This window comes from Nilaparvata lugens, chromosome 1 (assembly GCF_014356525.2).
Source record: "Nilaparvata lugens isolate BPH chromosome 1, ASM1435652v1, whole genome shotgun sequence".
Lineage (NCBI taxonomy): Eukaryota > Metazoa > Arthropoda > Insecta > Hemiptera > Delphacidae > Nilaparvata > Nilaparvata lugens.
This window is the reverse complement of record NC_052504.1, coordinates 65,344,715-65,362,049: the sequence shown is the minus strand read 5'-3', so window position 1 is coordinate 65,362,049 and position 17,335 is coordinate 65,344,715. Positions and strand designations below refer to the sequence as shown.

General features: G+C 38.3%; 1 protein-coding gene across 2 annotated transcripts in view; it reads right to left on the bottom strand.

Annotated features, from left to right (window-relative positions):
• Positions 1-17,335, bottom strand: part of LOC111058767 (prolactin-releasing peptide receptor-like) — a 297,162-nt gene that overhangs the window by 113,993 nt on the left and 165,834 nt on the right. The window contains exon 5 of one of the 2 annotated variants that reach the window (XM_039439860.1): positions 1,012-1,190. In XM_039439860.1, the coding sequence (XP_039295794.1) occupies positions 1,012-1,190 (179 nt within the window). The remainder of the gene's footprint in view (positions 1-1,011; positions 1,191-17,335) is intronic. The other variant, XM_039439868.1, reaches the window with a different exon arrangement.

Here is a 17,335-nt window from a genome sequence, read left to right as displayed (position 1 = left end):
TCACTCACTTTTTCTTTTCCCTATTTCTTAATAATATCCCATTATTATTTTCATGTACTGTTAAGCATTGAACACTCGGCCTCTGCGCTCAGGTTCCTCGAACCTTGCAGGGACTTCCCGTTTTTAATATAGTTATGTATAATCCTATTGATGATATTTTTATTTTTCATTTTATATTGTATTTCACTTTTTTCATTTAAAACCATTTTTGTCATTGTAATTATGTTTTTGGGACAAATAAAGATTTGATTTGATTTGATTTGATTTATAACACACAATAATTATGAAAATGAAGGAGCCATCATAATGATTCAGTACCGACATTGAGTTCAAAAGTGAGTTGATAAGTGATAAGGAATTCATGTGAGTCGTGAAATTGTAGGTTTTGTGTGGAAACGATAAAAAAATCAAGTGTTTACGAGTATACTGGTATACGAGGTGATTTGAGTGTAACAACCATCTTAGTGAAATGTGCAAACAACGATTGGTAATCTTAATCTGCATTGAACTGACATAGTTTCAAATGGAAACTAAGCTATTCTCTGCATTACTTTATTATTGATAATGATTACTTGTCTACTTGATTACATTCAGAGATTTATTTGAAAAGAGATAATCTTATTGTTGGATAACAAGATATAGTGGAATAGGATATGATATGTCATACATGCATCCAAATAAAAAAAAACATATAGTATGTTTGTATTCATTATATGATATCATTGAGAATGATTAGTAAGATAATATATATGAAGACGTTATGAATAATGAAAATATTATATTATCCATATCAATGGTCCATTAATAAATACGTGTCTCAATAACATACATTACAATACTATGATGAACTGATAATAGATAAAAAATTCATCAACCAGACGTGTAACTAAGAAGCATTGAAATTCCAAGTAGAGAGTTACCTGCAGATAAGCAAACACTCATATCCTTAGAAAAGTGCAAAAGGAGTGCGCATTGGAGTGTGTTGGAGGTAAGTGGCAAAGTGATACTTGCTTGATATACCTGTTGGTGCGTCTCTTGCGCTCCCGATCAGCCTCCTCCTTCCTCGTGTTCTTCGAGCCGGGCTTCGATCGCGCTCTGTCATTCAACTTGAGTGACACCCTCACATAGCAGAAGGCGATTATGAAGAAAGGCAGCAGAAACTGGAGAGCCGCTGTCAGCAGTCCATACACCTGCAACGCAACAAGTCACCAATCAAACATCACTTTCAATCGATTGGGGCTCGCCAATTTCAACAAGTAATCAAAGTTTATTAACATTCTACAATTTCCAATTTTCAAACTCAACCAAACGCCTTTGCCGATGACACAGCTGTATTATTCCTGGGAACCAGCTGGGATGGCGTCTTTTAGTTTTTCCTCCAATGTCATAATTGTATTATGATTATAGTGTTTTATACAATAAATGAAAAAATAAATAAATAAGTCAGCTGAACTTGGAATGGGGAAAGTTACCTCCTGGTAACTAAGAGGGGGAGTCTTCTCCCTGGGAACTTCCCAGAGCCCTTCTTCTTCAACATGCTCTGAATCTTTCTATTTTTTGAATGACAGTTCTCCTATTGACTTGGCTTTGTGTCATTCTTTATTTTAACTTGTCTTTTATCTTTCTGTCTGGTCTCCCTTGGCCGAGCTCTTGCCTTTCAATCCCTGGTCCCCCGATAACAACTCTGGGACCAATGACTTATTTTTTTCGATATGAGCGTGGAAGCAAGACGCTGAAAAATGAAACTTTTAAACCACCCTCATCCCTTTAGCACATGAGTTAGGAATGGGGACTTTTGGTATGTTCTCCTCCAAACTAGTCTCAACAAAGCTGCAAAGTCAAAAATTTTGTTTAAAACATTCCCTCCAAATTCCTTTGTCAATTGGTCTATTGTTGCAATAATGGGGATTTCACACTCAACACTGAAGCTGCTGGAAAAGGTGTAGGGAGATTCATGAAAGTGTGAAATCATACATCAAATTGAAGAGAATTCAATTTTCTATAAGCTCATGATCAATATCGACTTTCCTCATCGATTTTTTTAAAGTTATGAGAGCAAAAATAGAAAAAAATTTCTCTCTATACCCTTTTTTGAGGATTCATTGCCTGGACTAACAAACGATATTCTTTTATGATTTAGTAAATTCAAATAAATGCAACTTGTCATCACTTGTTGCTCCTTAGTGACCCTGTGTTCGACCTTGCTATAAATAAGCTATAAATTTATTTGCTAATATCATATTCATTTCAGAGGTCAATAGTAGCCCATCATCGAGTTACTTGATCTCGAGGAAATATAGTACAATTATTAATCCTTTGATTGATTATCAAGAAAATAATCTAGTATACTCTAGACATTTTTCCATATTTCGTGTCTGGTTAAAGACGAGGGTATTCCCTGAGACGGGAGTAAAGAAGCCGGGTAGTCAAGTGACTCAACCTGCAAGAACCACACACCAGGCAGATTTCCTTCCCAAAATAGGAGATAACCCTCAGATAAGTGCCGTCACCGACAGAAGACTGGTACTAATCACCACAGTATGTATGTATGGATTGTGATGAATTTTTTGAGTGAATCTCATGAAAGGAGAGAATTAGCTAGGAAAATTGTAAATACCCTTATAGAATGAAAGATCTGCCAAACGAATAGTTAGCACCCGAGCGATAAAGCTTCCTTATCAACAGCTGAGTATAAGATAAGAGTACCGTTCTGTACTACGCATTTTTTCAGAGAATTATTTAATAAAATTATAATAATTTTGCAAATTGAGTACAAGTCATTTATGAATTGCTCATTGAACTTTTGGAGGTTACACTTTTGTTTACTATTGATCAGATGTTTTTGTAGCAGCTCAGACACAGCTGACTGACTCAATACACTATGAATGTCATGCCAGGTTTTCATGCAAGCTATAATATTATTTTTGAAATTAAGAACTATTGATGAAGGACAAAGAATTTCAAATCGAAAAATAAAATGTATGTATTATTGTTAAAATTATTTATTATTCACGAAATCTATATATATAAAAGCGAAATGGCACTCACTCACTGACTGACTGACTGACTGACTCACTCACTCACTCACTCACTCACTCACTCACTCACTCGCATAACTAAAAATCTACCGGACCAAAAACGTTCAAATTTGGTAGGTATGTTCAGTTGGCCCTTTAGAGGCGCACTAAGAAATCTTTTGGCAATATTTTAACTCTAAGGGTTGTTTTTAAGGGTTTAAAGTTCGTCTTTTAGCATGTATATTCTTCTTCTCCCAATCTCTTAATTATAATTGAAATTTCCATATCATATGTTACTATAGAACTATAATCTAGATAGAGTACCTCTTCGAAACAGTTGTTAACTGGCAACTAAATTAATAATTTTGTCAGGTTGGCATTAAGTTGAGTTGACTATATTAGGTTGGCACCAAGTTGAAGATCTAAATGCATTTATCGCGGAGAAATTGATTGGGCACTGCTACTTCAATCCTGGGAATATTATATTACTAGCCGTCAGGCTCGCTTCGCTCGCCATATCCGTTTAGCCAGACGTTTAGTCTGGACCCCCGACTGGATTGCTCTAACATATGATAAAAATGCTCAAATGAAAAATGCAGGCGAGCGAAGCGAGCCTGCTGATCTCATTCTTGGACGATCCAGTCGGGGGTCCAGGGGGCGGAGCCCCCTGGCTAGACGGATATGGCGAGCGAAGTGAGCCTGACGGCTAGTCACATTATAATGTCGCATGTTATTGTAACTAACTAGGTCATAGCATGAATATTGTATCACTGATAAGAGCAGCAAAAATTAATTATAACAGCTTCGAATATAATAAGAATTGTGTAGAAATATTAAATTATAAATTATTGATTCAACTGAGTCACATGGTGAATGAATCTCTTTGGCAAGTCTAAGCCAATCATATGTCATAGAAATAGCACCAAAAGGGATGATCGTTTGAAAACATCATATGTTAATCTGTTATCAGACAGCAAAGAGCAAACCTGCCTTATCATATATGCTAGTGCATGTACACTGTATAGAGGAACTGTATCTAGAGAATTAAGCAGTTTAAAAAGTTATACAAATTAAGTTATTATTGTAATTAAAGGAGTTACATTTTACTGCTTGCCACTGACGTCATGCCTACGTCATAATCATTCTATCAATGGCAAATTTTCATGCAAATTAATTACACAGAGATTCTCAGAGAAAAGGTTCTAGCCCAAGGCTTAGAAGAAGACACTTCACTTCCCTTTTAAAATCCTCACCGCTAAGACCTTGTTGAAAGTTACCAAAGACCCATTAGTGAAATTTTGTTCGATTTTTATATATTTTATCTGTGAGCCAATATTTTAGGCTTATTTATCTATTATTTGTAAATTTATTTCATCAATCGATAATTCGAGAAATTCTAATTTAATTATTCCCTAATTATTTTGGTGAAGGAGATATTTAATTAAAATTCCACACGTGCTGAGACCGAAGCCTGGACCAGCCACCGATCAAACAAATTTGATCTAAAGAAACCACGACCGCCAAGAGGATTCACGTGAGTTTTATATTTTGGGGCCCCAATCTTCGCTTCGAAAGAAATAACAGTGCAGAAAATATAAAATTTTTCTTCGTTAAAGTAATAGCCACGCCGACAAGCGCTTATAATTATTAAGATCCTAGATTTTATCTGATATGGAATTTATAAGAACTTGTAGTTGATTAACTATCCTCCGCTGCCAGAACCACGACCCCGAGCAATTTTAAAAATCTTTTATAATTTATTTTCACTATTTTTCAGAAAACTGTTGAATTTGTCAATTATAAAATTCTGTTGAATCATGCTTGGTATCATGCGAGCACAAGCAAACTTCTAATCATTTTTGTTAATGTTAAACTATTTTCAATCTGTAATCCAAGCTCTGAATCTGAACTGTCAAATCATATATTTTATAATATTATATTTCCATTTTGTCAATTCGTCTTCTGAGTTCGATTATTTCTTAAGCCTGTCTGACACGTTCTATATTATCAAGAACCGATCAAGTACGATCATTGAAATAATTGAATCGACCTGGATATTGGAACATATCTAAGTGGATGTAGTGTGTGGGGTCAGATCGAGATTATCTATTCTCTGTCCTTACCTGCTCATATATCAGCTTTTATCTGTTACCAACTTCGACTTAGGAGCGAATTCGTCGACTGTATAGCAGATGCAGCTGGAGATCATATAATTTCCTACAATAGAGCATAAAGCCCGACAAGACTCTGTTCTCGAAGTATATTCTGAACGATATCTGGTCCTAGTACCCTATTTTAATCCTTCGGAACTTATTAGAGACGCAGTCCCGTAAATTATCTACATCGTGATTTTTGCTCGACCTGTATAATTTTGTATGCTGTTCCATCACAGGTAATAGTTTTAAGATATCCGTATTCAGTGTTTAGCAACCGCTACACTACTTTTAAAAGTTTTTATCATTATACAATCTGTCATAAGAAGAATCAAGGGTGAGTGAGTGTTTATGCCTCCCGCGATTCAGACGATTGTATCGAATCTTGTAGTGACTCAATCAGTCTGGTATTCACTCAGCGTCCACGCACGCATTTTCAAAATTTCTAACCTCAATACTGGTGACTCAGTGCAAGATTCATTATACGTCTGTCGTCCTATCCTTGGAGGCGATAGTAACTCCCCCAGGAAGAGCACTACAGGATCTATGTATAATCGATACCAGAATTTGAAAGAGGATTGAATTTCCTCAATGCCTCATATACCAATTACAAAATCGCAATCGATAAACAAATTCTGAGTTGCAATCATTAATTGAGTTTGTCTCAATCGGCTCAGCAATATGCAATAGGCTTTCATGTCATGAACTTCAAGTACGATGCGAGTTGTGTGGTTGACATGAGCTGTTGCTATCGAGCCTGCATCTGAGCAATAAACGCTGATGATGAACTTGTTTGATGTGGCGTGGCGACTTGGAAACCGTAATAGACGCCCCTGCCCCCCCTTACACACGACTACAAAGCTTTGGTCAGGGATATCGACTGACTGACTGCTTTGTGGAAGGAAGGAGCTGCTCTAAAGAGCTGGCCTCTCCGCCTATTTATATATACTGCACATCTTAAACAGTTTTATTTCAGATGGAAATCAATGTATAACCTCTCATTCAATTATTCTACAGCCTCAGTAGTCTGATAATCACTTGAAAATTTTAAATAAGATTAGACAACTCGTATTTGAAAGAATCTCATAGAGCCTTAGTTTTGATCGGTGTATTTAGTGTCTTATCTAGCAGACACCAACACCACATAATTTATAGTTGAAGATACATTCAGCCCTTGAACTATTGAACGGTAATTAGATACATCTAGTAATGTATCTGCCTCTGAGAAGAGAGAAGAATATCTTGGACAAGAGCATTCATTTGAAATATAACGAAAATTACATTGGAAGAATACATTTATAAAACTATCTATATTCATCTTTCTGTACTAATATATGTTAGTCTATGTGATTAAATATCTCATGTTTGTCATTGAAATAGGTAAAAAGGTTGATGAAACGAATAAATATTGTGACTTGTGACTGCACAAAGCATAGGAATGTTGGAGTGAGAAAATTAGAAATCGCTATCGAATGAATTCTCAGTGGTCAAGAAGCAAACAATGACAAACACTGCTAATTTGATAACACGGAAATTTGAAAGTGAGTTTTTGCAACTTTCCCATCTGAATCGATAATTGTGCAATACATTTCAAATTTCGAAAGGAGAACAGTCCAATTCCTAGCACATGAGGGTGCTACAGCGTGAGGGCAATTCTCTCAAGACTCTTGGAGAGTTAAGGTTGAGAGGGTTGGAGGTAGATTACGGTGAAAGCACAAGAAATTTCTATATCCATCACCGTGGAAGAATGACTGCTGATAAGAAGTTCTATGCATCCCTCAACCAACATTGGTCGAGTTAGCAACACATTAACATGGGCGAAGTAGTTTCAATCTAGTAAAGTAAACAGATTTATCATCATGTAACAGTTGAATCGGGGTATCAGCAAGCAAATAGCAGACCTCCAGTAACACAAACATTTCAGCGCAACGATATTTCCCCAAATATCACGTCCTATCTCATGCCAATATGCGATATTGGTCAACTGAAATATTTATTGTTCAACAAGGTTGTTAACAATAACAGGTTCCCGGTAATTGATAATTTATTGTATCACTAGCTCATTATAATGATTCAAATATTGGATAATATTTACACAACAAATGAGGAGTATCTAGAATTATGTTTGTTCAGGTCCAGTCGATGAGGAGGTTCTAAAGTTTTTAATTGTAAGCAGAACTTCATTCCACGAAATTCAATATTCTATGTTATGTACTTTACATCGAATATTTGAGATGAAAGCTACATGTTCTTATTATTTTATAGAATTATAGAGTAAGTTGAGATTTTGACACGGTTTCTATTGTGTGAAATCATAAACTCATGATTTTTGTTGTGAAGAATGATGTTTATGCTTTTTCAGCTGCTTTTGGCTTTCCACTTGATTCATTGGAGACAGTATTTTGTATTTCAATGAGAGTAGAGCTTCACAGTGTATTTAACGAGTGAAAATTCTAGGTAATTATTTAAATACTCTCAGATCTGATATAATAATTATTGCGTATTGTACAGAATGTTTCTGAACTCCCCACTAATATTGTAGGGCATTGTTTCTGGGTAAGAGACATATCGTTCCTGGGTGATGAATATGATTATTTTCAAACTGTCCAAAAGCACTTAGTAATTCACACAGCTGACATTTTTTTCTCACTTGCTATTTTTCACTTTCCTTGTCCAATTACATAGGTGAGGAAAGTATTCCTTTCCGAAAAAATTAAGGTACCCAAATTTCTAGGTCCTCTGACCTAGGTTTCGTTTCAAGGTCCTCTGAGTCCAAAAAAGAGGTTTTTGGGTATTGGTCTGTATGTGGGTGTATGAGTGTATGTGTTATCACGTACACCCTGAGTAGCTTCAGAGGTGGGTGATTGATACCCAGGTGTTGCTCCTGGATGACTTCGCTCAGTCGTAATGTGGGCGGGGGAAAGGAGGCAAGTCGAAGTTCCTCTTCTTTCTTCTTTGTGCTTCAGCTGGCTTGGACAGCACCTCCTGGTGCTTCTGACGGTGTGAAGGTCGCTCTCTTCTCTGATGACACCACTTTGATGTAATTTTGTATTGGCCTTACGGCCTCGTTTCCGCTCCAGTGAAGTAGGAAGAGGAAGGATTGACAGGATAGGGACGGCAGACAACGGTCCGCTGTGCCCTGGGGAGAAAGAAGAATAGGGACGGCAGACAACGGTCCGCTGTGCCCTGGGGAGATGGAAGAATAGGGACGGCAGACAACGGTCCGCTGTGCCCTGAGGAGATGGAAAGATAGGGATGGCAGACAACGGTCCGCTGTGCCCTGGGGAGGTGAAAGAATAGGGACGGCAGACAACGGTCCGCTGTGCCCTGGGGAGATGGAAGAATAGGGACGGCAGACAACGGTCCGCTGTGCCCTGGGGAGATGGAAAGATAGGGACGGCAGACAACGGTCCGCTGTGCCCTGGGAAGATGGGAGAATGGGACGGCAGACAACGGTCCGCTGTGCCCTGGGGATGGAAGGACAGGGACGGCAGACAACGGTCCGCTGTGCCCTGGGGAGATGGAAGGACAGGGACGGCAGACAACGGTCCGCTGTGCCCTGGGGAAATGGAAGGACAGGGACGGCAGACAACGGTCCGCTGTGCCCTGGAGGAATGGGAGGACAGGGACGGCAGACAACGGTCCGCTGTGCCCTAGGGGAATGGAAGGACAGGGACGGCAGACAACGGTCCGCTGTGCCCTGGGGAGGTGGAAGGACAGGGACGGCAGACAATGGTCCGCTGTGCCCTAGGGAGATGGAAGGACAGGGACGGCAGACAACGGTCCGCTGTGCCTGGGGGAATGGAAGGACAGGGACGGCAGACAACGATCCGCTGTGCCCTAGGGAGATGGAAGGACAGGGACGGCAGACAACGGTCCGCTGTGCCCTGAGGGGATGGAAGGACAGGGACGGCAGACAACGATCCGCTGTGCCCTGGAGAAATGGGAGGACAGGTACGGCAGACAACGGTCTGCTGTGCCCTAGTGAGATGGAAGGTTAGGGACATACGGCAGCCAACGGGCCGCTGTACAAGGACAGGAGGTCGGGGACGTACGGCAGCCAACGGGCCGCTGTACAAGGAGCAGGAAGGTTGTGAGCGGAATGCTGTGGTCTGGGGCTCGTCCGGCGTTTAAATACTCCCCCAAAGTGGAGGTGATGGAGTTGTGCCGCCACCAGAGGCGGTGGAAATCGTCCCGATGCGCGGAAGATGGTGCGTCATCGGTACCTTCCTTATCTCCGCGGTCGGCTAGCTTTGCTGATAGCCGAGCGTCTTTCAATAATATTATTAACTATTTCCTCGTCACAATTTTACTTTGTGACAGTGTGTCTGTTCAAACCAAATCTCATCTCCCAATAAACGGAATGACTTTAAATTTGGAACTTAAGGTCCTTACAATATAAGGATCCGAAACGAAGAATTTCGATCAAATTCAATTCAAGATGGCGGCTAAAATGGCAAAAATGTTGTCAAAAAAGGGGATTTCGCATTTTTCTCGAAGATGACTCCAACGATTTTGATCAAATTTATACCTAGAATAGTCATTGGTAAACTCTACAAACTGTCACAAGTCCCATATCTATAAAAATTCCAGGTGCTCTGCTCCATCTATGCAAAGATTGATTTTAGATTCCTAATTATCAGGCGTCAGATACAATTTAAACAAAAAAATCGTGTGGAAAAGATTGATCATGAAAATCTCTACAATCAATGTTCAGTAACATTTTCACCTAAAATTGAAAATAAGCTTGAAATTCGAGAAAATGTGATTATTCAATTGCAAACTGTTGATTCTATTAAATCATTCACTATGAAGAGATAGCAGACATCGTGTGTCTCCAGCGTTATTGTCCTGTTACCGGCTGGCTCAGATCTTTGAATAGTGGACTTGAGATGCGCGTGAACACTAGCGTCAGGTGATCAATTTTTATTACGGCAAGGAAAGTTGTGTGAGTGCGCCACACCAGATGACCTTGAGGTCTGACCTTGAGGTTGTGAATGAAAGTCAAACATAATTTCGCTCCTGGGTTTTGGAAGATTTTGTGTTATAAATAGTCACGGATAAGTACAAATTTTGTATTAATTTCATTATTAATTGTTTCTTGATCACATTTTATCATTTTGTTTTAGATTTTAATTCTTAATTCTATTTTATAAGCCAAACATCGTTTAGAGGTTATTTTGAGGTTAGGTTTTCGAGATTTAAAAATAAACATAGATAGTTTACTTGACTAAAATTATAACCAAATTAAAATTCTATCATTTATAAATCAATTATTATTATTGCAAGTAATATAATTTCTTAGATAGGAAGATGAGCTCAAATAGAACACCGAAGGTTATTAATAGAAATGTAAACATAACGGGAGTACTTACGCGTTCCCAAAACCAAAATTCAAAAACGCCAAAACCAAAAACCCCAGTTCCTCAAACTACTTTAGCCGAAAAAGTTGCTCAACTACAAAGTAGCCACACTAATTTAAAAAACCAATTAGAAGTAACTCTAAAAACGTCTGAGGAAGAAAGGTTAGGGATGGTAGAAGAAATTAAATCTTTGGAACTGATTATAAAATTACAAGATGAAGACCATAAAAAAGAAATACTAAATCTAAAAAATCAATGTAGTCTAATGTCGGAGGAAATAAAGAAACTAAAATCTAAATTTGATAATACTAAATGTATGATAGAACCTCCGTCCAAATGCAAAAAAATAGAATCTAACCTAAATGATGGGAAATGCTCTGAAAATGGTCGAAATAAAACGTACAGTGAGGTTTTGAAGACAGCAACCAAAAATATAGCTGAGGGAAATAAAGATAGGAAAGGGAGAGTTCTGCTACTGACGTCCAGTCATGGACGTGATTGCAGTGATCTCCTTGATAAAAGATTGAAAAATAAATTTGATATCCAATGTTTTTTCAAGCCAAGTGCATCAATTAATGCAGTTGTAGAGTCAGCTAGGGAACAAACTAAAGACTTTGATGAAAATGACTATCTAATTGTACTGGGTGGCTCAAATAATATAAATAAACCTAACTTGAATCATCTTCCTCAAGTAACAGAAAAAATCAAGGAAATTGTGCCACTCAGCAAAAAAACAAACTTAATAATAAGTACTATTCCTAATAGGTTTGATAGGCCAGAATTAAATGAAGCAATCAATTCGACAAACAAATCAATCCATAATACAATCAACAGCCTAAAAAATAAGAATTCTAAACAACTGGGGATTTGTTTTCTAAATGAAAGGCTGAAAAGACATAACTTCACTAATCATGGGTTGCATCTAAATCGATCTGGCAAAGTAATCTTTTGTAATAGATTGGCAGAGCTGATTGAAAGCCGTTTGCAATCCTCTGGTTTAAAAACAGTCAAAAAAACAAATAACGATTTTTTAGTAAATTGGCTCAAAACAGGGAAAGGGAAATAGCTACAAATGCTAGAGATAGAGTAGCACAAGATGGTAAGGTTTTTAGTATTTATCATCAAAATATTCAGTATCTTCGCAACAAATTGACAGATTAGAAGTATTTCTTAAACAGGAGGATCCTGACATTGTTATTTTCACAGAGCATGGCTTAAAAATAAAGGAAATAAATCAAGTTAGGATTCCAGGCTATTCACTGAGATCAGAATTTTGTAGAATAGCTCATAGAAGTGGTGGTGTATGTATATTCACTAGCAATGCTAAACATACCCAAACTTATGAACTGGATTTTGTTAAGAGATTTTCTGTTGAGATGGATTTAGAGGTGACGGGACTAAGGTTAAAAATTGATGATCGATTTGAGGTAGCAGTGTTAGGTATCTATAGGTCACCAAATGGAGACTGGCAGACAACGGTCCGCTGTGCCCTGGGGAGGTGAAAGAATAGGGACGGCAGACAACGGTCCGCTGTGCCCTGGGGAGATGGAAGAATAGGGACGGCAGACAACGGTCCGCTGTGCCCTGGGGAAATGGAAGGACAGGGACGGCAGACAACGGTCCGCTGTGCCCTGGGAAGATGGGAGAATGGGACGGCAGACAACGGTCCGCTGTGCCCTGGGGAGGTGGAAGGACAGGGACGGCAGACAACGGTCCGCTGTGCCCTGGGGAGGTGGAAGGACAGGGACGGCAGACAACGGTCCGCTGTGCCCTGGAGGAATGGGAGGACAGGGACGGCAGACAACGGTCCGCTGTGCCCTGGGGAGAAGGAAGGACAGGGACGGCAGACAACGGTCCGCTGTGCCCTAGGGAGATGGAAGGACAGGGACGGCAGACAACGGTCCGCTGTGCCCTGGGGAAATGGAAGGACAGGGACGGCAGACAACGGTCCGCTGTGCCCTGGGGAAATGGAAGGACAGGGACGGCAGACAACGGTCCGCTGTGCCCTAGGGGAATGGAAGGACAGGGACGGCAGACAACGGTCCGCTGTGCCCTGGGGAGATGGAAGAATAGGGACGGCAGACAATGGTCCGCTGTGCCCTAGGGAGATGGAAGGACAGGGACGGCAGACAACGGTCCGCTGTGCCCTGGGGGAATGGAAGGACAGGGACGGCAGACAACGGTCCGCTGTGCCCTAGGGAGATGGAAGGACAGGGACGGCAGACAACGGTCCGCTGTGCCCTGGGGGAATGGAAGGACAGGGACGGCAGACAACGATCCGCTGTGCCCTGGAGAAATGGGAGGACAGGGACGGCAGACAACGGTCTGCTGTGCCCTAGTGAGATGGAAGGTTAGGGACGTACGGCAGCCAACGGGCCGCTGTACAAGGACAGGAGGTCGGGGACGTACGGCAGCCAACGGGCCGCTGTACAAGGAGCAGGAAGGTTGTGAGCGGAATGCTGTGGTCTGGGGCTCGTCCGGCGTTTAAATACTCCCCCAAAGTGGAGGTGATGGAGTTGTGCCGCCACCAGAGGCGGTGGAAATCGTCCCGATGCGCGGAAGATGGTGCGTCATCGGTACCTTCCTTATCTCCGCGGTCGGCTAGCTTTGCTGATTGCCGAGCGTCTTTCAATAATATTATTAACTATTTCCTCGTCACAATTTTACTTTGTGACAGTGTGTCTGTTCAAACCAAATCTCATCTCCCAATAAACGGAATGACTTTAAATTTGGAACTTAAGGTCCTTACAATATAAGGATCCGAAACGAAGAATTTCGATCAAATTCAATTCAAGATGGCGGCTAAAATGGCAAAAATGTTGTCAAAAAAGGGGATTTCGCATTTTCTCGAAGATGACTCCAACGATTTTGATCAAATTTATACCTAGAATAGTCATTGGTAAACTCTACAAACTGTCACAAGTCCCATATCTATAAAAATTCCAGGTGCTCTGCTCCATCTATGCAAAGATTGATTTTAGATTCCTAATTATCAGGCGTCAGATACAATTTAAACAAAAAAATCGTGTGGAAAAGATTGATCATGAAAATCTCTACAATCAATGTTCAGTAACATTTTCACCTAAAATTGAAAATAAGCTTGAAATTCGAGAAAATGTGATTATTCAATTGCAAACTGTTGATTCTATTAAATCATTCACTATGAAGAGATAGCAGACATCGTGTGTCTCCAGCGTTATTGTCCTGTTACCGGCTGGCTCAGATCTTTGAATAGTGGACTTGAGATGCGCGTGAACACTAGCGTCAGGTGATCAATTTTTATTACGGCAAGGAAAGTTGTGTGAGTGCGCCACACCAGATGACCTTGAGGTCTGACCTTGAGGTTTTGAATGAAAGTCATACATAATTTCGCTCCTGGGTTTTGGAAGATTTTGTGTTATAAATAGTCACGGATAAGTACAAATTTTGTATTAATTTCATTATTAATTGTTTCTTGATCACATTTTATCATTTTGTTTTAGATTTTAATTCTTAATTCTATTTTATAAGCCAAACATCGTTTAGAGGTTATTTTGAGGTTAGGTTTTCGAGATTTAAAAATAAACATAGATAGTTTACTTGACTAAAATTATAACCAAATTAAAATTCTATCATTTATAAATCAATTATTATTATTGCAAGTAATATAATTTCTTAGATAGGAAGATGAGCTCAAATAGAACACCGAAGGTTATTAATAGAAATGTAAACATAGCGGGAGTACTTACGCGTTCCCAAAACCAAAATTCAAAAACGCCAAAACCAAAAACCCCAGTTTCTCAAACTACTTTAGCCGAAAAAGTTGCTCAACTACAAAGTAGCCACACTAATTTAAAAAACCAATTAGAAGTAACTCTAAAAACGTCTGAGGAAGAAAGGTTAGGGATGGTAGAAGAAATTAAATCTTTGGAACTGATTATAAAATTACAAGATGAAGACCATAAAAAAGAAATACTAAATCTAAAAAATCAATGTAGTCTAATGTCGGAGGAAATAAAGAAACTAAAATCTAAATTTGATAATACTAAATGTATGATAGAACCTCCGTCCAAATGCAAAAAAATAGAATCTAACCTAAATGATGGGAAATGCTCTGAAAATGGTCGAAATAAAACGTACAGTGAGGTTTTGAAGACAGCAACCAAAAATATAGCTGAGGGAAATAAAGATAGGAAAGGGAGAGTTCTGCTACTGACGTCCAGTCATGGACGTGATTGCAGTGATCTCCTTGATAAAAGATTGAAAAATAAATTTGATGTCCAATGTTTTTTCAAGCCAAGTGCATCAATTAATGCAGTTGTAGAGTCAGCTAGGGAACAAACTAAAGACTTTGATGAAAATGACTATCTAATTGTACTGGGTGGCTCAAATAATATAAATAAACCTAACTTGAATCATCTTCCTCAAGTAACAGAAAAAATCAAGGAAATTGTGCCACTCAGCAAAAAAACAAACTTAATAATAAGTACTATTCCTAATAGGTTTGATAGGCCAGAATTAAATGAAGCAATCAATTCGACAAACAAATCAATCCATAATACAATCAACAGCCTAAAAAATAAGAATTCTAAACAACTGGGGATTTGTTTTCTAAATGAAAGGCTGAAAAGACATAACTTCACTAATCATGGGTTGCATCTAAATCGATCTGGCAAAGTAATCTTTTGTAATAGATTGGCAGAGCTGATTGAAAGCCGTTTGCAATCCTCTGGTTTAAAAACAGTCAAAAAAACAAATAACGATTTTTTAGTAAATTGGCTCAAAACAGGGAAAGGGAAATAGCTACAAATGCTAGAGATAGAGTAGCACAAGATGGTAAGGTTTTTAGTATTTATCATCAAAATATTCAGTATCTTCGCAACAAAATTGACAGATTAGAAGTATTTCTTAAACAGGAGGATCCTGACATTGTTATTTTCACAGAGCATGGCTTAAAAATAAAGGAAATAAATCAAGTTAGGATTCCAGGCTATTCACTGAGATCAGAATTTTGTAGAATAGCTCATAGAAGTGGTGGTGTATGTATATTCACTAGCAATGCTAAACATACCCAAACTTATGAACTGGATTTTGTTAAGAGATTTTCTGTTGAGATGGATTTAGAGGTGACGGGACTAAGGTTAAAAATTGATGATCGATTTGAGGTAGCAGTGTTAGGTATCTATAGGTCACCAAATGGAGACTGGCAAAAATTTTGTGAGCTGCTCCATACACTTTTGGAAATTACAACCGCTCGTTTCACAAATGTTATAGTAGTAGGAGATTTCAATACCGATTTTGCCAGGCAGGATAAAATGACAGAGGATATTAGAGATATTATTAATATGAATAATTTAGAAATTAAGGTCCACGAATATACAAGAGTAACTCGAAATTCACAGACAATTATTGATAATATCCTCACAAATATAGAAGGTTGTAATGTCAGGTTAGGTAGCTCAGATCTATCAGATCATAACTATCAAATTTTAGATGTTAAGTTGCAGGGCCAGAATCCAAGCAGAAAAAAAACTTTTGTGAAAGAAATTCAGCAATATGAGCTAGGAAATATAAATTGTTTGAAGCAGGAACTGCTTCAAGAAAATTGGAGTAGTGTTTATAACAGTTGTAACCTAAATTAAAAATATAAGCAATTCATTGATACTCTAAGATTTCACATTAGTGTATGCTGTCCAATAAAAAAAGTCAAAATAAAAAGTAAATTGAACAAAGTAGATGAATGGATAACTGAAGATATTCTTACTCAAAGAAATATTGTTAGGGAAGCTTATGATGAATTTAAATTAGTGAGGGATGTTCCGAGTGAAGTCAAATACAAATGTCTAAAGAAAAACTATGCAAAAGAAGTGAGGAAAGCTAAGTGTAAGAAAACAGCTGAAATATTAACAACTAGTACCAATTTTAACTCTGCTGTTTGGGAGGTAATTAATAGAAATAGGAGAGCAGCTCAAAAAGATACAGTTACTAATGTTCCTAGGATAATCGATGAACATGGAAATTATATGGATGATAGTATAGACATTTGTAACTTTTTCAATAAGTATTATCAACAGGTTGCATATAATCTCCAAAAGTCACTGAACACTAATACTTGTAATACAACTACATTAAATGCTGAGCCAATTGAAAAGGTATTTAAATTTCATCCATTATCAAGAGATGAGTTGTCAAGAATAATAAAAAATTTGAATAACAAAAAAACAGTAGGATTGGATGGGGTCTCAAGCAAAATTTTAAAAGAATGTGAAAATGAATTACTGGACCCTTTATTGCATCTCCTTAATACTTCACTAGAGCAGGGTATTTTCCCTGATGATCTGAAACAAGGAAAAATTTTGCCAATTTTCAAGAGCGGTGATTCTGAAAGAGTTGAAAATTATAGACCCATTAGTATTCTAAATGTAATAAGTAAAATTTTGAAAGAGTAGTTTTAAATGGGCTATTGATGCACCTGGAAGAAATTAATTTCATATGTGATGAACAGCATGGGTTCCAGAAAGGGAAATCTACTAAGACTGCAATAGTATCCTTGTTGAAAGACTAATAGATATAATAGATTCAGGTGAGAAGGCAGCCGCAATATTTCTTGATTTATCCAAAGCTTTTGATTGTGTGAACCATAGAATATTATTGGAAATACTAAAAACTGTAGGTGTGAATGGTATAGAACTAAAATGGTTCGAATCATATCTCATAGGTAGAAACCAGTGTGTTGAGCTTACCAAGGTGGATGGGAATGAAATAGTAAAAATTAAATCTCAAAAACTGGAGGTCCAGGCTGGAGTACCTCAAGGCTCAATTC